The sequence below is a fragment of the Phascolarctos cinereus genome, unplaced genomic scaffold (genome assembly GCF_003287225.1).
Source record: "Phascolarctos cinereus isolate Bilbo 61053 unplaced genomic scaffold, phaCin_HiC Scaffold_5;HRSCAF=322, whole genome shotgun sequence".
Lineage (NCBI taxonomy): Eukaryota > Metazoa > Chordata > Mammalia > Diprotodontia > Phascolarctidae > Phascolarctos > Phascolarctos cinereus.
Window position 1 is genome coordinate 320,329,576 of NW_027555958.1, and position 24,387 is coordinate 320,353,962.

Sequence of the window (24,387 nt, forward strand, 5' to 3'; positions counted from 1 at the left end):
TATTGGTAGAGGGGACAAAATACAGAGAATTTTTTAATGGGCAATTGGGCTGTGTCAAATTCTAGGTCCTTCTTGTGGAAAGAATTTACCTACAAGAGTTTCACCTGACACCAACCTGAATTCCAAAAGCAGAAATAAAGAAATCTCCAAAGCACAGGAGTTTAGGCACAGATAATTTCATCATATGTCATTACCAACTGTCACAGCCATCTTTCCAGAGCTCCAGACAGTTTAGAAGGCTGCAGCAAATTAACAAAGCTATCACCACAAAAGTATAGCAGCAACCTATATACAACTGTAGGCCACTGGTGCCCCTTCCTCATGAAAGGACTACCTAACAGATAACATCCAAAAAAAGACTCGTCTCCTGCAAAAACAACCAAATCCAATGAGCACAACTTTATGCCACAAAGTCACCTCTGCAAGCCATGGTTTACTTTCTACACTGCTACAATGTTAAACATGTAAATAGGTCCTTCTCTCAAATCCAGACATATTCTAAGGAAAACCTAGTTTTTCTAGAAAATCAAGAGCAGATTCTCTGGATATATTTGTCTATTTTTAAGCTTTACTTTCTTCTAAATGGGATTCGTGCTCTCCATTAAGTCACTGGGTTAAAGAACTAAATCTACCCCCAGTTCAGAGATCAGCCATCATTAGCCAAAAAATTCTTTTTTTTTTAAATGTACCATTCATCACAAAAAAAAAAAGCAACTGAGATCTTACCTTTGGAGCATGTAATACCTCATTTCTTTATTTTCCTCTGCAGAATCCTCCATATCAGTTTAGCAAAGGGCTTGCAGATTTTTCTTCAGATTTCTGCCTTGTAAACACAAGCTGCAGCTCCTCCCTCTTGTTAGAGCTGCTTAAAACCCAGCAGGACAGAGATCATGCATGCCCTGCCTTCCTCCTGGTCCCCTACTAGCCAGACTGAAGTAACAATAGTTGTAGACTGCTTCACACAACAGCTTTTGCAGCTTTGTCCCTTATTCTGGTATTTCCCCACCTCTTTCCCCTGAGCTTATTTCCTCAAATATCTGACTCACACAAGAGTTAATCGACTTCCCAGAGGGGCTGATAGGGGAGGGGAGAAGATACAAAAGATTATGTAACTAGAAAGCAGGGCTGACAGCTCTGTTCTTGCTGCAACAGACATGTCTCAGCAGCGGTCACTCTCTCCTAACAACCATCAGAGCAAACCTCCACAGCCTGCCCTGGCTGCCAAGAGCACATGACAGGCATGGATCCAGGGAGAGAAACAAGGAAGGCAAAGTTTAAAAGGGCAGGAACCAGTTAAAGCAAATACAAGCATCCAGAAACCCATAGAAACATAACACACACTAATCAGGTAATATCAGAGTTAAAAAAGGACTCTCAAAGTCCATGGAAAACTGGAACACTAGGTCAGAGATAACAAAAGCCCATTCAAAGGCTACATAATTTTGAATAAGACAAATAACTGCTAAACCAGTGCAGATTCCACTCTGATATAGAGGGACAAACACCCCCAAGAGAATTTTTTAAGCAACAGTCATAAGCTAAGACCCTGTGGGCAGAAACACAACTAAAGCCAGTAAAAATGAGATGTGAAGCAGTTGCAATAGATGGTGTTGTGGGAGCAATTCAGATGAGGAAAAGAAACCCCTGGGACATATTTCAGAGGAATAGACCCAAACTAGTTTAAACAGGGAAGAGGAATCTTATCTGGAAATGTAGCTGGAATAGGCTTGCATACATATAAAGCCAAGTAAGCACACTTTGACAGGTTCCTTTCAGCATACAGACAAAACGCAAATCCATAGGTAAGTGGAAAAGGAAGAAACACTGTCTTAAAAAGAAATCATTTATCTGTCAAATGTCACAAACAGAAGCTTGAAGGAGGCAGCGCCACCTTGTGTTGGAAAAGAAACTCAAAGGGCCCAAAGGCCCTGGCCAGTCAACCACTAACTTGGAAAATACATACCCATGGCTATGCTGTAATTTTCTGGTGACTGTCACTAGCCAATTCATCAGAGGCAACTTTGCCATTCTATCTCTTCCCCTGGCACCATCAGGTTGCTCAAGAAAACCACCCATCAAGAACACTTAAAAGTGGATAGAGCGCTGGCCCTGAAGTCAGGAAGACCTCAGTTCAAATCTGGCCTCAGACCAAACACTTGACACTTACTAGCTGTGTGACCCTGGGCAAGTCACTTAACCCCAACTGCCTTAAAAAACAAAAAAGAACACTTAAAAAAGGCAGTTTCTTGCTGATTAGATACCAACACTCCTAAGATATGATAGGACTGCAACAGACATAAGGTACAAATGAGACCAGGAATAGATAGAGACTATCATTTTAGGTTAAAAAAAAAACACTCAAAAAACCTAGTCTTGACTACCCCTCCATGATCAGTCATAAGCAAAGAGAGAGGTCCCTGGCTTCTCATACTATTTCTATCAGCCACTCTGCAACATTCATTCAACAAATTTATTAAGTATGCATTATGTGCAAAGCATTGTGTTTAGATACCGGGGAAGATTAAAAAGACAGCATGTCACAGTGCCTGATATACGTATGGTGTGTCAGTCAAATTTCCTTCCTCCTTACATATATCTGAGAAGAACCAGTCTGGCAAGCAAAAGAAGCCTGCCTCCAATCCAGTCGGCCTCCCTCCCCACCTCCACCTCATGTCTTTCTACTCTCTACTGCTAAGGCTGCCAAGAACACAGTGCTAGGGCCTTTGTTAAGGCCAGTCTGTGGTCAAAGAGCTAGCAACAACCTAAACTCACTCTCACTCTCTCTCTCTCTCTCTCTCTCTCTCTCTCTCTCTCTCTCTCTCTCTCTCACACACACACACACACACACTCACTATGTGTCTCCCCCAATGTAAACAGTGTATTAAAATAAAATCATTCACTGTCTTTGTTACAGTGTGTCCAACATTCTGGAAGCCAATAAAGGACTGGTTGCAGAATAAAAGCAGGTCATTTTGCACATCAGGAAATCCACTCATGAATGTGCGCGCGCGCGCACGCGCACACACACACACACACACACACACACACACACACACACACAGAGTATTCCTGTTGCCCTCCCTCCTTTTAAAAACATGCTCATTCTAAGGCAAAAGAACAGCCCGGTTTACCAAGAACCCCAAACACAAAGCCAAGGTCCTTTCTCATTTGCAATTGCTTCCTACGGTCTTATCTGTGATGACAGGATACGGGAAAGACAGACCCACAGTGAAGTCTCCAAGTTCACAGGAACCCCATCCTCTTCCACGATGAACAGATGGGCAAACACACACACCTGACACAAATCCCAGCTAGGAGCCCACACTGATCCCAGCATTGTAACATGCCAGCACCAAGGATGACGTAGCAGTTTACCCCAAAGACAGTGATGCATTAGCTGGTTTGGTTGCAATGCAGTCCGAGATAGACTGCAGCACGTGTGCGCGGGCACGCGCACACGCACACACACACACACAGATTTTTCTTGTACATTACTAGGCCTTTTACAAGCAGGAAAGAAACTTGGCTCAGAGAGGTACTTCTTGCAATGGCTCCCTTAAATGTACAGAATTTCAGTGGGGAACTAAGCACAAAAACAGAGACAACAGCCTTTCAGTAGCCATTGGCTGTCTTGTCCATCAGTCACAATATCATATACAGAGAGAAAGATGGGCACAAAAACAAACAGAAATACACTGGACCAAAACCCAGAGTCAACACATGCTCTGGCCCTTATCTTCCCTACTTACAAAACAGAATATAATGTATTACCCCCCTTTCATGGGATGTAACACTTGGTCAAAGACTCAGATGTGAGATGCTCATGTACAGTCACTAGAATGAAGGTTACTTCCGGTCAGACAGCCAGTTATCATAGATCGTTGTTTCACCGCTTAATTACTTGAATTTAACCCATCTGAAGGTACTGAATACATTCCTTTGTATCACAGTCACATATTAATTACTAAAAGTACAGCAAAAGATTTGAACTCTGTCAGACGAAGAGAGTTTTGCAACTACTATGAGATTTTGATTTATCGGGGGGAAGGGGAACAGAAGGGTGATGAGAGACTACAGGCTTTTCTAGACTAGTTCAAATTACATTTTGAGTATAGACACAGTGGCCTTCACAAAAAAGGTACTGGAATGGACAAGACAGGGAATCCCAGAGTTCATGCAAATCCAAGAAAGGTGAAATGGGTATTCTTTAACATGCAGAAAATGGTGAGTGGGGTGGCATTAGGAGTCAATCAGACATCAATAGCTAAACTGTGACAAAAGCCCAAAGATTTGCTGGAGGCAGCTTTAAGGGATGGTATCTTATTCCAGAAGGAATCAGACACAGAACTTCAACTTCTTGACGTGCAGTTCCTAACCCTAACCCTAACCCTGTTCCAAGACCAGGGTTCAGAGAACAAGTTTCCTGCCATCCAATCACTCTCTCTTGCACCCTCATCATTTGACCATCAGCTCCTGTCCAGTTCAGCAACTTGCTCCCTTAAATATTTTTTATTTTGTCTCATTTTCTATCTCTCTTGCAAATTTTTAATCTGTCTTTATCTGATGGTTCCTGTTCTATCCTTTATCCAATGCCCACATCTCTCTCATTCTCAATAAAAAAACCCTTCACTTCACCCTATTACCCTGCCCACCCCACAAGCTATCATCCTACATCTCTCCTTCCCTCTCACACCCAAATTCTTAGAAAAAGCAATTTACACTCATTGTCTCCTCCACTGTATCCTCTCCCACTCACTTCTCAATCACTTTACAGTATGATTTTCAAATCCACCACACAACTGAAACAGCTCTCGAAGGTCACTACCATCTCTTAACCGATCAATACAAACTCTTTTTTCTCAGTCACCATCCGACTTGACCCTTCTGGAGCATTTGACACTGCTGACCACCCCCTTCTCCTACATACACTTCTGTCCTTAGATTTTCATAATACTAGTAATAATAGCTAATATTTATATAATGTTTACTATGCGCCAGGCACTGTGCTAAGCACTTTACAACCGCTATCTCATTTGATCCTGCTACTATCCTCATTTTAGAGATGAGAAAACTAAGGCAAACAGAGGTTAAGTGACTTGCCCAGGGTTACACAGTTCATAAGTGTCTGAGGCTGGATTTGAACTCAGGTCTTCCTGATTCCAAACCCAGCACACTATAGACAGTGCCCACTTATCCCTCATTTTCATGACTGTTCTTTCCTGATTCTGCTTTCATTTGACCACTCCTACTCTGTCTCCTTCCCTCTTCTTAAAATCCCAAGCTTCTTTCAAAGCTCAGCTCAAATGCTTTCTCCTACAAAAAGCCCCTCCTGATCCTGATCCTGATCCCCACTCCCCACATGCTGGCACCTCTCCGAAAAAGTAATAGTGTAGCATATATTTTGTATATATAATAGGCAACTCTAACATTGTTTGTTGCAGAGCAACTAACTATATTTGCAGAGGGAGTTTCCTCCTCATCAGGTGTTCCACAGGTAGGTTCCGAAATACATACGTACATACTTTAGATATGTATGTGTTATTTCCCTAATGGGATGCAAGTTCTCTAAGGGCAAATCGTTTCATTTTTGTCTTTGTATCCTCAGCCCCTAAAACAGTGCTGATCATGGTAAGTACTTAGTAAATGCTTGTTGATTGTCTTTTTTGCTGAATCATCATCCGTGTCCCCTCCACTATGTGCAAGTACAGCCCAGGACTCTGTCCTCAGTCACTTTCTACAGTGCCTTGCAGTGATCTCGATCAGGTTCCAATCTACATGCAGCCCTCACAGTCTCTCCTGAGCCCCAGCTCTGCATCACCAACTCCCTGATGTACATCTCAACCTGGGTGATCCACAAGTATCAAAAACTATACATCTAAAAAAATTATCTTTTCTCTTCCTTTGAATTTCCTTACGTCTTTCAAGGTCATCACCATCTTTCTAAAAACCAAGGCTGGTTCAGAACCTCATAGTCATGCCTGATGCTTCTCTCTCTCTCTTGCCTCTTAATCAAATCTCTTGCCAAGTCTTCTCGGTTCTACCTTCACAACATTTACTGCATCAGTTTCATTTAGCGTCCACCCTAGTTCAGGCCTTCAACACATCTTTCAGAGACTGCTTTAATAGCTTCCAAATTTGTTTCCTTGCTTCAAGTATCTCCCCTCCAACTGCTCAAAAACCTTCAGTAGCTCCTAATCTACTGACTCCAGAACTAAATACAAATTCTTCTATTTGGCATTTCAAACTCTTTACACTCTGTCTTTAATCTTTCATTCCAGACTAATTTCACATTATTGCCTTTCAACCCTGCCTCTCTTCTATGTTCTAGAAAAACTGACATAATTCCCATTCCCCATGTACAATATTCCATCTCCCATCTCTGTATCTCTGAACGGGCTATCTGCTACCTGGCATGCTCTCAGTCCTTATCTCCGTGTCTTGGAAACTCCCAAGCCTCAGCTATAAAGGGCTTTTCTTAATTCCCCCAGTTGTTAGTGCTCCAATGCCAGAAATTACTTAGCTTTTTTTAAATTTACTTATTTGTGTCCATTTCTTCCCCCAATACAATGTAAGCTTCTTAAGAATAAAGACAATCTTATTTCTGATTGAGTATCCTAAACACATAGCCCAGTATCTGGCACCTAGCAAGCATTTAATAAAAACATGTTAAATTTAACTGAATAAAGGCCAAAGGGAAACTCCCAAAAAGGATCTTCACAAGCTTTCCCTTAAAAGAAGGTGAAATGAAGGCCTAAGTTGCCAAAAGGACTCTAAAAGGACAAGAGAGCATATCACTTATCAGAAGAGTACATGGGATACCTAAAATTGGTGAACTCTGGAGGGCAGAGGGACAAGAGCTTAAGCAGAGCTGACCTAAAAATTAAAGATATTCAATAAGCAAAACTTGAGGAATTTAGGCTTATGAATCATGTTTCCTTTTACGATTTTTTTCTAGCCATGGAACAGTAAGGTAGAAGACAATTATAGAGAGGCAGAGCCAAGATGGCAGAATGAAAGCAGTGACTAGCTTGAGCTCTCCCCCAAACCCCTCCAAATACGCATAAAAAATGGCTCTAAACATATTCTGAAGGAGCAGAACCCACAAAAAGACAAAGCGAAAAATATTTCCAGCCCAAGACAACCTGGATGATTGATCAGAAAGGTGCATCGCACCGGACTGGTAGCTCAGCACAGTGCGGAGTGGGCAGCAAGCTGCAGCAAACCTGGAGTAGGCCTCACAGAGGACTGAATCGCCCGCAGCTGTCGAGGTTTCCAGACTCCTCAATCCACCAATGTCAAAGACAACTTAGAAGGTCAGTGGGAAATATCTGTTTCTGCTGTGCTCAGAGAGGAAGGCAGGGTTTCAGCTCCATTCCCCAAGAGCCTGACGGGAAGGGGGGGGGAGGGCAGCTGCTTCCTGAGCTTCCAGCCCACAGACTGAGGGGGAATCCAGTGGCTGATCAGAGAGGGATTGCAGGGATCTCTTTGCCAGTGCTGAGGCAGGAATCTCTTGCTTTGCCTGTGTTTGGATCTGGGTCACAGTTCTGAGTGGCAGTGCTGGGGTGAGGAGGAATGCTGGCACGGAGGAGCTTGTAGTGGCTGTGCAGAGGAGCCCCTCCTCACAGGTACAGGACAGAAAGAAGTACTTGTGGTCACAGGCCAGGAAAGGAGTAAACACCTCTCCCCTTATCATACCACCTTGGAAGAACTGAAAATTTACAGGTCCCTACAAGTATCTCTGAAAACAGCTATACAAACCCCTGAAGCTTGGGACAGTACACTCTCCACATTGGAAGCAGACTCTTACCTTAACAAAGAGTTTAAAACTCAAGTAATTGGCCAGGATCATGAGCAAGCAGCACAAAAAGAGTCAGACTATATTATCTTACTTTGGTGAAAAAGAAGATCAAAATATACAACCAGAAGAAGACAACAAAGTCAAAGCTCCTACATCCAAAGCCTCCAAGAAAAATATGAATCAGTCCCAGGCCTTGGAAGAGCTCAAAAGGGATTTTGAGAAGCAAGTAAGGGAAGTAGAGGAAAAACTGGGAAGAGAAATGAGAGTGATGCAAGAAAATCATGAAAAACAAGTCAACAGCTTGCTAAAGGAGACCCAAAAAAATACTGAAGAAAATAACACCTTAAAAAATAGCCTAACCCAAATGGCAAAAGAGGTCCAAAAAGCCAATGAGGAGAAAAATGCCCTAAAAAGAAAAATTGGCCAAATGGAAAAGGAAGTCCAAAAGATTACTGAAGAAAATACTTCCTTAAAAATTAGAATAGAGCAATTGGAAGCTAGTGACTTTATGAGAAATCAAGACACTGTAAAACAAATCCAAAAGAATGAAAAATTAGAAAACAATGTGAAATATCTCATTGGAAAAACAACTGACCTGGAAAATAGATCCAGGAGAGAGAATTTAAAATTATTGGACTATCTGAAAGCCATGATCAAAAAAAGAGCCTAGACATCATCTTTCAAGAAATTATCAAGGAAAACTGCCCTGGTATATTAGAACCAGAGGGCAAAATAGAAATTGAAAGAATCCACAGATCTCCTCCTGAAAGAGATCCCCAAAGGAAAACTCCTAGGAATATTATAGCCAAATTCCAGAGTTCCCAGGTCAAGGAGAAAATATTACAAGCTGCCAGAAGGAAACATTCAAGTACTGTGGAAACACAATCAGGATAACACAAGATTTAGCAGCTTCTACATTAAAGGACGCAGGGCATGGAATATAATATTCCAGAGGGCAAAGGAGATAGGATTACAACCAAGAATCACCTACCCAGCAAAACTGAGTATAATCCTTCAGGGGAAAAATGGTCATTCAGTGAAATAGAGGACTTTCAAGCATTCTGATGAAAAGACCAGAGCTGAATAGAAAATTTGACTTTCAAATACAGGACTCAAGTGGAACATGAACAGGTAAACAGGAAACAGAAATCATAAGAGACTTATTAAGATTGAACTGTTTACATTCCTGCATGGAAAGATGATATTTATAACTCATGAGACCTTTGTCAGTATTAGGGTAGTTGAAGGAAAAAAATTATATGTATTATAGACAGATAGATAGATAGATAGATAGATAGAGGGCACAGGGTGAGTTGAAGATTAAGGGGTCATATCTGGAGAATAAAATTAAGGGATGAGAGAGGATTATACTCAGATAAGAAGAAAGGGAGAGGTAGAATGGGGTAAATTATCTCACAAAAAAAAAACAAAGAAAAGTCTCTCACAGTGGAGGGGCAACAGGAGAAGGTGAGAGGGAATGAGTGAATCTTATTCTCATAGGATTTGGCTTAAGGAGGGAATAACATACACATTCAATTGGGTATGGAAATCTAAGGGGACAAGAGAGCAGGGGAATGACAGAGAGGAGGGCAGATTGGGAAAGGGGGTAATCAGAAGGAAATAGTTCTGAGGAGGGACAGGGTCAAAAGATTTGAATAAATGGGAGGGGAGGATAGGATTAAGGGAAATAGAGTTAGTTTTTCACAACATGTCTTATGGAAGTGTTTTGCATAACTGCACGTGTATAACCTATATTGAGTTGTTTGCCTTTTCAATGAGGGTGGATGGGGAGGGAGGAAGAGAGAAAATTTGAAACCTCAAGTTTTAAAAACATGTTAAAAAAAAATGTTTTCACATGCTACTGGGAAATAAGAAACACAGGAGATCGGGTACAGAAGTCTATCCTGCCCTACAGGAAAACAGAAGGGGAAGGGGATAAGAGAAGGAGGGAGAGACAGAAGAGAGGACAGACTAGGGGAAGGGATATTTAGAATGCATGCCATCTTGGGATGGAGGGAGGGGTGAGATGGGTCGAAAATTTGGAACTCAAAAACTTGTGGAAGTGAATTCAAAAACTAAAAATAAATAAATGTATATTAAAAAAAAAAAGACAATTATAGAGCCATGCCCATGAAACCAGTCAGATACACATTATAGCTTGCCACGTAACCGATTTTTTAACAAAAGTAGGCCATTACTTTGGACTACATGTTATCTAAAAAGTAAGAGAGGAAAAATTTATAACAACCACATGATATACTACAATAGCATTGTACTGGGAATTAGGAGAACTAGGTTCCATCCCAGCTATACAAATAATTTGCTGAATGACACTAGGCAATTATATCATTACTGTGCCTCAGATTTTTCATCTGTAAATCAAGGAAGCTGGACTAAAAGATCTCTAAGTTCTTAACTGGCCATATCCCAATCAGAACACATAATTTTACTGCAGCAAACTGCTACCTACATTAAAGAAATTCCAGGAGAAGCACATGCTGCCTCTCCTTGAATCAGCTGACCCAATGGCATAGCTTCTAATTTCTGCACAGAAAGAGAAGATGGTAAGAAAGTGGGAAGAGGAAGAAAATACTACCTTCAGCAAAAGAACAAGTTCAAGATCTGATCCTTAATGGCTGCTTCCTCTATCTACTTACTTCCTGGGCACCACAGCACCTGGGTCATCAGGAAAAGAACAAGCGAGCCACAGTGAGAGCTAACAGTGAGCGCTAACAGCATGGAGAGATGGGGGTGGGGGAGTAACAAAAGGCAGAAGAATATATTCAGACCCTGCAGGCAAAACTTGAAAGTGCTAACAAAAACCAAATCATGAGAAAAAAATATTCCCAAAGTCCATATCCTAGGAAACTAACATAGATCATGTTCCCCAAATCAAAACTAGCTTTCTTGATCCAACATTCAGGTCTGAGGGGTTCTTAGAAATGAAGGTGAGGCAGAACCAATATGGTGGATAAGGGGAAGTCACCCAGCTGAACTTTCCCAACATTCCCCTCCAAACAACTTTAAAATAACACCTAAAATCAAATTTTGAAGCAGCAGAGCTAACAAAAAGTCAGGGTGTGATAGTTTTCCAGCCTAAGAAAACTTAAGACATAGGCAGGAGAAGTCTGTAACACCAGTGTGGAGGTCTGATAAAGGTATGTGTATGTCCAGAGCCCACAGACACAGCAGCAGCAATAAACAGCAACAACAGCTTCTCTCAGCCCAGAAACAGGGAGGGAGTTGTACAACTGCTCCCTTTTCTGACACTGAGTACAGCTGGTGCTGATTGGCAACTCTATTTCCCATATGCAGTTCCAGGTTGTAACTGAAGAGTGTAGAAGAAAAGTGGTAGATGGTCACAAGGGAGAAGGGGCCCTCATCACAGGACCAAAGCAGAGAAGAGCAGTAGCATGTAGCTGCAGGGAAGCAGGGTCCCTTCCTTGGTAAAAACCAGAGAGTAGACCAAAAAAGGAATGGCCATACCTCTCTCCCAGGATCACACCACCTTGGAAGCACCAAAAACTCGCAGGACCCCCCCACACACACACAACCAGTTCCAAAAAGAGCAATACAAAAAGGCCAGAGGCTTTGGACAGTGCAGAGCCAAACTTTAACTTAAAGTTCAGAGACATGAAATAGGCTGGAAAAATGAGCAAACAACAAAAAAAATTTGACCATAAAAAGCTACTATGATGGCAGGGAAGACCAAGAAACAAAAAAAGACAAAGTAAAAATAGCTACCCCCCCCCCAAAAAAAAAGCCTCCAAGAAAAATGTTAATTGGGCCCAAGCCTAACAAGAATTCCTGGAAGAGTTAAAGAAGAGATGGGTAGTAGAGGAAAAATTAGGAAAAGAAATGAAAATGATCAAAGTGGAGGCAAGATGGCAGAGAAAAGGTAGCTCACCTGACTCACCAAACTCACCCGAGCTCTCCCCAAAACCCTTCTGAATACGTTTAAATAATACCATAAAACAATTTCTGGAGCAGCAGAACCCACAAAAGGATGAGGTGAAATAATTTTCCAGCCAAATAAAACTTAGAAGGTCAGCAAAAAAGGTCTGTCCCACCTGGGTGAGAATGCAGCATAATCCAGCACAGACTGGGCCACAGCAAAGCAAAAGCAGGCCTTCAGAACCACTGAATCAGCAGCGACAGCACCCGCTTCAGAAGCTCTCTGCCCACAAATGGTAAGAGAGTGGAACCACTAATCAGCAAGAGATTACAGGGGTCTCTTTGCCAGTACCTCGGCAGGCTTCTGTTGCTTTGCCCATACTCAGAACTGCGTGGCAGTCCTAGGTGGCAGTCCCAGGGCAAGGAGAACTAGCATGGAGCCACAATCAGATTAGCACAAGAGTTAGCAGATTCTACATTAAAGGATCAGGGGGCTGGAATATGATATTCTAGAAGGCAAAGGAGCTAATTTACAACCAGTAAAACTGAGTATAATCCTTCAGTAGTAAAAAAGGACATTCAATGAAATAGAGAACTTTCAAGCATTCCTAATGAAAAGATCAGTGCTAAATAAAAAATGTGACTTTCAAATAAAACACTCAAGAAAAGCACAGAAAGGTAAAAAGAAAAGGGAAATCATAAGGGACTTAATAAGGTTAAACTCTTTACATTCCTACATGGGAAGATATTTGTAACTCATAAGAACTTTCTCATTATTAGGGCAGTTTGAAGAACTAAGTATATATAGACAGAAGGCACAGGTATGAGTTGATTATGAAGGGATGATGTCTAAAAAAATGAAATTAAGGGGTGAGAGAGGAATGTACTGGGAGAAAGGGAAAGGGAGAGGTAGTATGGGGTAAATTATCTCACATAAAAGAGGCAAGAAAAAGCTTTTACACTGAAGGGGAAGTAGGGGAGAGGTGCGGGGGAATGAGCAAACCTTACTCTCATCAGAACTGGCTCAGAGGAAGTAACACTCAATAGGGTATAGAAATCTATCTGACCCCGCAGGAAAATAGAAGGAGAAAAGGATAAGAGAGGGGGGGGTGGCAGAAGGGAGGGCATATTGGGGGAGGTAGCAGTCAGAAGCAAAACACTTTTTGAGGATGGACAGAATGAAAGGAGATAGAAAATAAAATAAACAGGGGAAACAGGATGGATAAAAATACAGTTAGCAATATTAAGTGTGAAAAAAATTTTTGAAGCAAGTTTCTCTGATAAAGCCCTCATTTCTCAAACATATAAAGAACTATGGTAAATTTATAAAAATAAGAGCCATTCCCCAATTGATAAATGATCAAAAGATATCAGTCTTCAGATAAGTAATCAAAGACATCTATACCCATATGAAAAAACGCTCTAACTCACTTATTGCCTGAAGAAATGCAAATCAAAACAATTCTGAGGTATTACCTCATACTTCTTAGACTGGCTAACAGGACAGAAAACGAAAATGACAAACGTTGGAGGGGATGTGGGAAAAATGACACATTAATACACTGTTGGTGGAGTTGTGAACTGATTCAACCATTCTGGAGAGCAATTTGGAACTATGACCAAAGGCCTATAAAACCATGCATACCCTTTGACCTGGCAATACCACTACTAAGTCTGTATCCCAAGAGAGATAAAAAACAGAAAGGAAAAGGACCAACATGCACAAAAATACTTATAGCAGCTCTTTTCTGGTTACAAAGTATTGGAAAATGAGGAAATGCCCATCAACTAGGGAATGGCTAAACAAACTGTGGTATGTGATTATGATGAAATACTATTGTGCTACATAACAAATGATGCAGGATGTTCTTAGAAAAACTTGGAAAGACTTACACGAATTGATGTAAAATGAAACATCCTGTATACAAAGTAACAATATTATAAGATGATCAGCAGTGAATGACTCAGCTATTCTCATAAGTTCAGTGATCCAAGACAAATCTGAAAGATGTATGATAAAAACCACTATCCATCTCCCAGAGAAAGAACTGATGGTATCTGAAGACAAATTGAAGCTCACTTTTTTTTAAAATTTTCTTTATTTTTTTAAGAGGATTTTTTTTTGGTCTATGTTTTCTTCCACAATATGACTAATATGTAAATGTTTTGCATGACTACACATGTAGTCATAACCTATATCAAACTGCTTGCCTTCTCAATGGGGGAGGCAGGAGGGGATTGAAGAGGAAAAGAGAATTTGGAACTCAAAGTTTTAAAAACAAATATTAAATATTGTTTTTACATGTAACTGGGGAAAAGTAAAACACTAAATAAATTCAAAAAAAGAAAGAAATGAGAATGATGCAAAAAAATTATAAAAAGAAAATTAACAGCTTGGCAAAAGAGGCACAAAAAATACTAAAGAAAATAATACCTTTAAAAACAGAATTAGCCTAATAATAAAAGAGGCATAAAAATTGACTGCAGGAAAAAACTCCATAAAAAGTAGAATTGGCCAAATGAAATAAGAGGTACAAAATCTCACTGAAGAAAAGAATTCCTTAAAAATTAGAACTGGGGAAGGAGCAGAGCCAAGACGGCAGAGAAAACACAGGAAGTTGCCTGAGTTCTCCTCAGTTTTCCTTGGAAACAACATTAAATTAAGCCTCTTTTTTTTTTTAAAGGCAATTGGGGTTAAGTGACTTGCCCAGGGTCACAGAGCTAGTAACCGCGGAGTGATTGGTCTGAGGACAGATTTGAACTTAGGTCCTCCTGACTCCAGGGCTGGTGCTCTATCCACTGCGCCACCTAGCTGCCCCTAAATTAAGTCTCTAAATGGATTCTGGAACAACAGAACCTACAAAAACATGGGGTGAAAAAAATTTCCAGCTTAAGATAACCTGAAGGGACTTCAGAAAAGGTCTGTCTCACTTGGGTAGAAGGGGAGCACAGCCCAGCAATGTCAGTGTCCAGGCAAGCCAGCATGAGGCTCTTAGCCACCGCACAGATCAGCAACAGCGGCTCCCCGTTGTTCTAGCTGCAAACTGCCAGTCCATGAACCTAGTGCAAAATAGGCATGACTAGGCCAGGTCACTCCAGCACAGTGGGCAAGCTGCTGGCCCCAGAGTGACCAGACCCCTGGCCCCCAGCACAAGAATCTAGGGACAGTGCTCTCTGTGCCCTAGGCGCAGATATCAACTTTATTTTCTTTTTTTCAATACACTTGTGGCAGCACAGTTTATTGAAAACAGCAAAAACAGAAGGAAAAAAAGTTGATACTATATAGCTCCTTTAAGCCATCTCCCCAAATTTTCTTCCACTTAAGCTCACAGCTCTTCGGATTTGGCTAACAAATTTCTTTTTTTTTTATTTTTAACATATGTTTTTAAAACTTTGGGTTACAAATTCTCTCCCTTCCTTCCTCCCCACCCACCCTCATTGAAAAGGCAAGCATCTTGATACAGGTTATAGATGTATAATCATGTAAAACATTTCCATAGTAGTCCTGTTGTAAAAAACTGAATATATTTCCCTTCATCCTATCCTACCCCCCATTTATTCTATTCTCTTTTGACCCTGTCCCTCCTCAGAAGTGTTTCCTTTTTGACTATCCCCTCCCCCCAATCTGCCCTCCCCTCTATCAACCCCCTGCTCTCTTGTCCCCTTCCCCCTTATTTTCCTGTAGGGTAAAATAAATTTCCATATCCAATTGAGCGCAGCACGTTATTCCCTCCTTAAGCCAAATCCTATGAGAATAAGATTCACTAATTCCCTCTCACCTTCCCCCATTTCCCCTTTACTGTAAAAGCCTTTTCTTATCTGTTTCATGTGAGATAATTTACCCCATTCTACTTCTCCCTTTCTCCTCCCAGTATAATTCTCTCTTACCCCTTAATTTTATTTTCCAGATATCACCCCTTCATCTTCAACTCACGCTGTGCCCTCTATCAACACATACATATAATTTTTTCCCCTCCCACTACCCCAAAGACTCATGAGTTACAAATATCATCTTTCCTTGCAGGAATATAAACAGTTCAACCTACTCTTCCCTGTTTACCTCTTCTATGTTTCACTTGAGTCTTGTATTTCAAAGTCAAATTTTATATTCAGCTCTGGTCTTTTCCTAAGGAATGGTTGAAAGTCCCCTATTTCACTGAATGACCATTTTTTCCCCTGAAGGATTATACTCAGGTTTGCTGGGTAAGTGATTCTTGGTTGGTGTCCCATCTCTTTTGTCCTCCTGAATATCATACTCCATGCCCTCCAGACCCTTAATGTACAAGCTGCGAAACCTTGGTGTTATCCTGATTTTGTTTCCACAACATTTGAATTGTTTCTTTCTGGCTGCTTGCAATATTTTCTCCCTGACCTGAGAATTCTGGAATTTGGCTACAATATTCCTAGGAGTTTTCCTTTGGGGATCTCTTTCAGGAGGAGATCTGTGGATTCTTTCAATTTCTATTTTGTCCTCTGGTTCTAATATACCAGGGCAGTTTTCCTTGACAATTTCTTGAAAGATGATGTCTAGGCTCTTTTTTTGATCATGGCTTTCAGATAGTCCAATAATTTGTAAATTCTCTTTCCCGGATCTATCTTCCAGGTCAGTTGTGTGTTTTTCCAATGAAATATTTCACATTCTCTTCTATTTTTCCATTATTTTGGATTATTCTTACAGTGCCCTTATTTCTCAAATTGTCACTAGCTTCCAATTTCCCCATTCTCATTTTTAAGGAAGTATGTTCTTCAGTAAGCTTTTGGACTTCCTTTTCCATTTGGCCAATTTTGCTTTTTAGGGCATTTTTCTCCTCATTGGCTTTTTGGACCTCTTTTGCCATTTGGGTTAGGCTATTTTTTAAGGTCTTATTTTCTTCAGTATTTTTGGGGGGTTTCCTCACTCTCAGTTTTTCCTCTACTTCTCAAAATCCTTTTTAAGCTCTTCCATGGCCTGGGACCAATTCATATTTTTCTCGGAGGCTTTGGATGTAGGAGCTCTGACTTTGTTGTCTTCTTCTGGTTGTATGTTTTGATCTTCTTTGTCACCAAAGTAAGATAATGTAGTCTGATTCTTTTTGCACTGCTTGCTTATGATCCTGGCCAATTACTTGAGTTATAAACTCTTTGTTAAGGTAGGAGTCTGTTTCCAGTGTGGAGAATGTACTGTCTCAAGCTTCAGGGGTTTCGTGCAGCTGTTTTCAGAGATACTTCTAGGGACCTGTAAATTTGCGATTCTTCCAAGGTGCTACGATCAAGGGCGAGGTGTTTAATCCTTTCCTGGCCTGTGCTCTGGTCTATGAGTGACCACAAGCACTCTTCTCTGTCTTGGAACTGTGAGGATTTCCTCTTCACAGTCACTACAAGCTCCACCATGCCAGCACCCAGCACTCCTCTTCACCCCAGACCACCACCCAGAACTGTGACCCAAATAAGAGAATCCTGCACCAGCAGAGAAAGATCCCTACAATCCCCCTCTGATCAGCCACTCAATTCCCCCTCAGTCTGTGGCCTGGAAGCTCAGGAGGCAGCCACTGCCCTAGGTCCAAGCTCCAGAACTGGAGCTGAGACCACCTGGCTTCTCTCTCTTACTGCAGTCACAGACTTTTCCCACTGACGTTCTAAGTTGTCTTTGGCATTTGTGGGTTGAGAGGTCTGGAAACCACCACAGCTGCCTGTGATTCAGTCCTCTGAGGCCTGCTCCAGGTTCGCTGTGACGCGCATACCCACGCTGAACCACACTCCTCTGACAGCCTGGCGCAATATACCTTTCTGATTAACCATCCAGGTTGTCTTGGGCTGGAAATTTGTTTCACTCTGTCTTTTTGTGGGTTCTGCTGCTTTAGAATTTGTTTAGAGCCATTTTTTATAGGTATTTGGAGGGGTTTTGGGGAGAGCTCAAGCAATTCACTTCTTTTACTCCACCATCTTAGGTATCAACTTTAAAAGCCTCAAAACAGACTAAAAATGAGCAAGAAACATTAAAGAGCCCTGACCACAGAAAGCTACTACAGCAACAGGAAAGGTCAAAACACAATCTCAGAAGAGGACAACAATGTCAAAATATCTACATGTAAAACCTCAAAGAGGATTATTAATTGGTCTCAAGCCCCAAAAGCCTTCTTGGAAGAGCTCAAAAAGGAGTTTAAAAATCAAATAACAGATAGGAAAAAATGGGAAAATAATGAGAGGTATGCAAGAAACAGTCAACAGCTTGGAAAAGGGAGGACAAAAACTGACTGAAGAAATCAATTCCTTAAAAAACAGAACTGGCCAAATGGAAGAGGAGGTACAAAAGTTAACTGAAGAAAATAATTACTTAAAAATTAGAAATGAGCAAATGGAAGCTAATGACTCTATGAGACATCAAGAAACAGTCCAACAAAATCAAAAGAATGAAAAAATAGAAGAAAATATAAAATACCTCATTGGAAAAACAACTGACCTGGAAAATAGATCCAAGACAGATAATTTAAGAATTCTTAGACTACCTGAAAGCCATGATCAAAAAAAGAGCCTGGACAACATCTTTCAAGAAATTATCAAGGAAAACTGCCCTGATAGCCTAGAACCAGAGGGTAAAATAATAATTGAATAAATTAACCAATCACCTCCTGAAAGAGATCCCAAAATGAAAATTCCAAGGAATACTGTAGCCAAATTCCAGAATTATCAACTCAAGGAGAAAATACCACAAGCAGCTAGAAAGAAATAATTCCAATATCAAGAAGACATAGTCAGCATTACACAGGACTTAGCATCTTCTACATTAGAGGATCTGAGGGCTTAGAATATAGTATTCCAGAGGGCAAAGGAGTTTGGATTACAACCAAGAATCAACTACCCAGCAAAACCGAGCGTAATGTTTCAAGGGAAAAGATTAATATTCAATGAAATAAGGAACTTTAAACTTCCCTGATGAAAAGACCAGAGCTGAATAGAAAATTCGGCTTTCAAATACAAGGCTCAAGAGAAGCATAAAAAGGTAAACAGGAAAGGGAAAAAAAAAACATGTAATTCAATAAAGTTAAACTGTTTATATCCCTACCTGGGAAGATGATACTTGTAACTCCTGAGAATTATATCTCTTTTAGGGGAGTTAGATGGGGTGTACATAGATACATGATGTGGGTATATGTTGACTTTGATGTGATGACATTAAAAAAAAAGGAGGGGTGAAAAAAGGATTATACTGGGAGAGCTGGAAAAGGTAAATTACATCACATGAAGAAGTACAAAAGACCTATTACAGTAGAAGGAAAGAAGGGAGAGGGGTGAGCATTGTTTCTACCATACTCTCATCAGATTTGGCTCAAAGAAAGAATAACATACACATTTAGTTGGGGATAGAAATTTACTTGCCCCATAGGGAAGTAACAGAGGAAAGAGTATAGAAAAGGGAGGGGGGCGTGGACAGAAGAGAGGAAAGAAGGAAGGGCAGAAGTAGGAGGGAAAAGAAAAAGGGTAGACAGAAGGGAGGGAAAATTGAGGGAGGTGGTGATAAGCAGCAAAATACTGGTAAGGAGAGATAGGGTGAAAGGAGAGAGAAAAGTATAAATGGGGAAAATAGAATGGAGGGAAATGCAGAGTTAGTAATCATAACCTGGAATGTGAATTGGATGAAATCTCCCATAAAATGGAAGTGGAATAGCAGAGTTGATTAAAAATCAGAATCCTACAATATGTTGTTTACAAGAAACAAATGTGAAGCAGAGAGATACACACAAAGTAAAGGCAGAAGGCTGGAGCTTTTAAAATATATTATGCTTCAGCTAAAGTAAAAAAAAAAAACAGGAGTAGCAATCCTGATCTCAGACAAAGCAAAAGCAAAAACAGATCTAATTAAAAGAGATAAGGTAAGAAACCACATCTTCCTACAAAAGTACCATCAACAATGAAGTAATGTCAATACTACACACACACACACACACACACACACACACACACACATACACCAAGTGGTATAGCATCCAAATTCTTAGAAGTTAAGTGTGTTACAGGGGAAAAATAAGCAAAACTAGTAGAGGACCTCAACCTCTATTCTCAGAACTAGATAAATCTAACCCCCCCCTCAAAAAAAGAAGATATTAATGAGGTGAATAGAATTTTTTCAAAGTTAGATATGACAGACCTCTGGAGAAAAGTGAATGGAGACAGAAAGGAATATACCTTTTTCTCCGTGGTACATGGCACCTACACAAAAACTGACCATGTATTAGGGCATAAAAACCTCACAGTGAAATGTAGAAAGAAATATTAAACGCATCCTTTTCAGATCACGATGTAATAAAAATTAAATGTAATAAAGAGCCACAGAAAGACAGATTAAAAATTATAAAGAGCTATGGAAAGACAGATTAAAAATCAATTGGAAACTAAATAATCTAATTCTAAAGAATGAGTGGGTCAAACAACAAATCATAGAAACAATAATTTCATCAAAGAGAATGACAATAATGAGACAACACACCTAAATTTATAGGATACAACCAAAGTAATACTTAGGGGAAATTATTTATCTCTAAATGCTTGCATGAATAAAATAGAGGAAGAGATCAATGAACTGGAATGCAACTAAAAAAGGTGGAAAAAGAACAAATTAAAAATCCCCAATTAAACACCAAATTAGAAATTCTGAAAACCAAAGGAGAGATTAATAAAATTCAAAGTAAGAAAACTATTGAAATAATAAATGAAAGTATGAACTGATTTTATGAAAAACCAATAAAACAGATAAACTTTTGATTAACTTGATTTAAAAAAAAAAGAAGAAAACCAAACTACCAGTATCAAAAATGAAAAGTGTGAATTCACCACCAATGAAGAATATTCTGAAAATCAAGTAAGAGAGTTAGAGGGAAAATTGGGGAGACAAATGAGAGTGATGGAAGAAAATCATAAAAAAAAAAGAATCAATAGCTTGGTAAAGGAGACACAAAAATATACTGAAGAAAATAACATTCCAAAATACAGACTAGGCAAGACGGTTTAAAAAAAAAAAGGTTCAAAAAGCCAATGAGAATGACTTAAAAAGCAGAATTGACCAAATGAAAAAGCAAGTACAAAAAGTTGCTGAAGAAAAAAATTCCTTAAAAATTAAAGATTATGAGAAATCAAGAAACAATAAAACAAAACCAAAAGAATGAAAAAATAGAAGACAATGTGACATATCTCACTGGAAAAACAACTGATCTGGAAAACAGATCCAAGAGAGATAATTTTAAAATTATTGGACTGTCTGAAAGCCATGATCAAAAAAAGAGCCTAGACATCTTCTTTCAAGAAATTATCAAGGAAAACTGCCCTGACATTTTAGAACCAGAAGGTAAAATATAAATTGAAAGAATCCACCCATCACCTCCTGAAAGAGATCCCAAGATGAAACTGCCAAGAATATTATAGCTAAATTCCAGAGTTCCCAAGCCAAGGAGAAAATATTGCAAGCAACCAGAAATAAACAATTTAAGTAGCATAGAGCCACAGTCATGATAACACAAGATTTAGCAGCTTCTACATTAAAGGATCAGAAGGCTTGGAATATGATATTCTGGAGGGCAAAGGAACTAGGATTACGACCAAGAATCACCTACCCAGAAAAACTCAGTATAATCCTTCAGCGAGAAAAATTGACACTCAATAAGATAGAGAACTTTCAATCATTCTTGATGAAAAGACCAGAGCTGAGTAGAAAATGTGACTTTCAGATACAAGACTCAAGAGAAGCACAAAAAAGGTAAACAAAAAAGGGAAATCATAAGGGATTTAATAAGGTTAAACTCTTTACATTCCTACGTGGGAAGATGATATTTGTAACTCATAAGACCTTTTTCATTATTAGGCTAGTTAGCAGGAAAATATATATATACAGAGGGCATAGGTGTAAGTTGAATATGAAGGGATGATATCTAACAAAATTAAGACAGAGGAATATACTGGGAGAGAGAGAAAGGGAGAGGTAGAATAGGGTAAATTATCTCATATAAATGAAGTAAGTAAAAGCTTTTATAGTAGAGGGGGTGAGGGGAAGTAAATGAACCTTACTCTCAACAGAATTGGCTCAAAGAGGGAATGACATACACACTCACCTGGGTATAGAAATCTTGCCCTACAGAAAAGTAGGAGGGGAAGGGGGTGTGTAATAGAGGGGAGGGCAGATTAGGGGAGGGGATAATCAGAAGCAAAACACTTCTGAGGAGGGGACAGGGTAAAAGGAAAGAGAACAGAATAAAAGGGAGGAGGTGAGATACGATGGAGGGAAATACAATTAGCAATAGCAACTGTGAAAAAAATTCTGAAGCAAGTTTCTCTGATGAAGGCCTCATTTCTCAAACATACAGAGAACTTTTTAAAAGTAAGAGTCATTCCCCAAATGACCAAAAGATATGGTCAGTTTTCAGATGAGGTAATCAAAGCCATCTATACCCATATATGAAAAAATACTCTAACTCACTATTGATTGGAGAAATGAAAATTAAAACAATTCTGAGGTACTACCTCATACCTCTTAGATTGGCTAATAGGACAGAAAACAAAAATGACAAATGGAGGGAATGTGGGAAAAGTGACACATTAATATACTGTTGGTGGAGTTGTGAACTGATTCAACCATTCTGGAGAGCAAAGGACTATAAAACCATACATACCCTTTGACCTAGCAATACCACTACTAGGTTTGTATCCCAAAAGATATAAAAAACAAAAAGGAAAAGGACCTATATGTACAAAAATATTTCTAGCAGCCCTCTTCTGGGGGCAAAGAATTGGAAAATGAGGAAATGCCCATCAACTGGGGAACAGCTAAACAAGTTGTAGTATGTGATTATGATGGAATAGTATTGTACTATAAGAAATGATGAGCAGGATATTTTCAGAAAAACCTAGAAAGACTTGCATGGGCTGATGGCAAAGTGAATGTACTTTGTACAAAGGTACAGCAGTATTGTAAGATGATCAGCTGTGAATGACAGCTATTCTCAGAAATACAACGATCCAAGACAACTCTGAAGTTATGATGAAAAATGCTATACATCCCCAAAGAAAGAACTGATGGTGTCTGGATACAGATTGACACATTCTTTTTTTTTTTACTTTATTTTTCATGAGGATTTTGGGGGTTGTTTTGTTTTGTTTTGTTTTTGCTTTTTGGTGAGGCGATCGGGGTTAAGAGACTCTCCCAGTTAGTGTCAAGTGTCTGAGGTTGGATTTGAACTCAGGTCCTCCTAACTCCAAGGCCAGAGCTCTATCCACTGTGCCACCTAGCTGCCCCTTCATGACTTTTTTTTTGTCTGTTTTCTTTCACAAGATGACTATTACTGAAATATTATGCATGACTACATATATATAACCTATATCGAATTGCTTGCCTTCTCAATAGGGTGTGGGGGAGGACAAAGAGGAAGGGAGAGAATTTGGAACTCAAAGTTTTTAAAACCAATGTTAAAATTGTTTTTACATGTAATTGGGGGAAAATAAATTACTAAATAATTGAGAAAAAAATTGACGTGTCTCTCCATTCCAGAGACCAAAAGTAGGATAAGAGTGCAATTCAATACGAAGCAATGGCAGTATGAATTCAACCACGATCTCTCCTCCAAAAGGGAATTGTTTGTTACATTTCAACAGGGTTTTATACCGAAAATATGTACCTACCAGAAAGCAGCAATTCATGCACATAACGTTTGCTGATACTTGTCCAATATAAAAATACTGGAAAACTTTTAGCATTTACTCTAAGGAAAAAGGTGCCTTTTCAAAACAATTAGGTGTTTCAACCACCAGGAGATACAAATCATATGACACAGAAGTTCAAAAACCTGTTCCCCTCAAAGACCAAATGTGAAAATACTCCATACAAGACAAATCCTCTGCTGAGTGAAGTGAGCAGAACCAGGAGAACACTGTACACAGTAACACCTACACTGTGAGATGACTTTGATAGACTTAGCCCTTCTCAACAATGCAAGGATCTAAGACATCTCCAAAAGTCTCATGATGGAAAATGCTATCCACATCCAAAGAAAGAACTATGGAGTTTGAATGCAGATCAAAGCATACTATTTGCTATTTTTTTTCTTCTATTATGTTTTGTTTCCTCTTTCTGGTGGTTTCTCCTATTGGTTCTAATTCTTCCTTACAACATGACTAATGTGAAAATATGTTTAATAGGAATGTATATGTATAGCCTATATCAGATTGCAAGCTGTTTTGGGGAGGGAGGTGGAGAGGGAGGAGGAGAAAAATTTAAAACTCAAAAGCTTACAGAAATGATTCTTGATAAAATCAAAATTAATTAATTAATAATAATTTTTAAAAAGACAAATCCTTTTCCAATCTAACAGCAAGCAGATTTAGTACACTTGAATAATATACCTTGAAGGCAGACATCTCATTTAAATTCTTCCTAAAGTACTAAGCACAAATCATTACAATTCCAACTGTATTTAGACAACCATGGGGTGTTCTGAAATTGTACTACCTTTTAGGTATGTGGGCCAATTTCAAATAATCTCCATCTAGTGTGACAGATCAATTGATCTGGCATTAAAGGACCAGGGTTCAAATCCTGAACCTGCCACTTATTACTTTGGACAGGTCACTAAATCTCTCTAGACCTCATTTTCCTAACCTGTCTTACAAGGGAGGTGAGACTTTTTAAGTTCCCTCCATTCCTAAAATTCTATAACCCTCCAAATCCACCATAA

At 39.5% G+C, this 24,387-nt stretch overlaps 1 protein-coding gene across 3 annotated transcripts in view; it reads right to left on the reverse strand.

The window, feature by feature from the left end:
* ACACA (acetyl-CoA carboxylase alpha) overlaps positions 1 to 24,387 on the reverse strand; it is a 253,708-nt gene that overhangs the window by 201,134 nt on the left and 28,187 nt on the right. Inside the window, exon 1 of one of the 3 annotated variants that reach the window (XM_020991777.2) lies at positions 727 to 1,001. The exons of the other annotated variants lie outside the window; for them this stretch is intronic. Within the exon in view, the coding sequence (XP_020847436.1) occupies positions 727 to 779 (53 nt within the window). The 5' untranslated portion in view covers positions 780 to 1,001. Of the gene's footprint in view, positions 1 to 726; positions 1,002 to 24,387 lie in introns of those variants that run through there. 3 annotated transcript variants of the gene reach the window in all.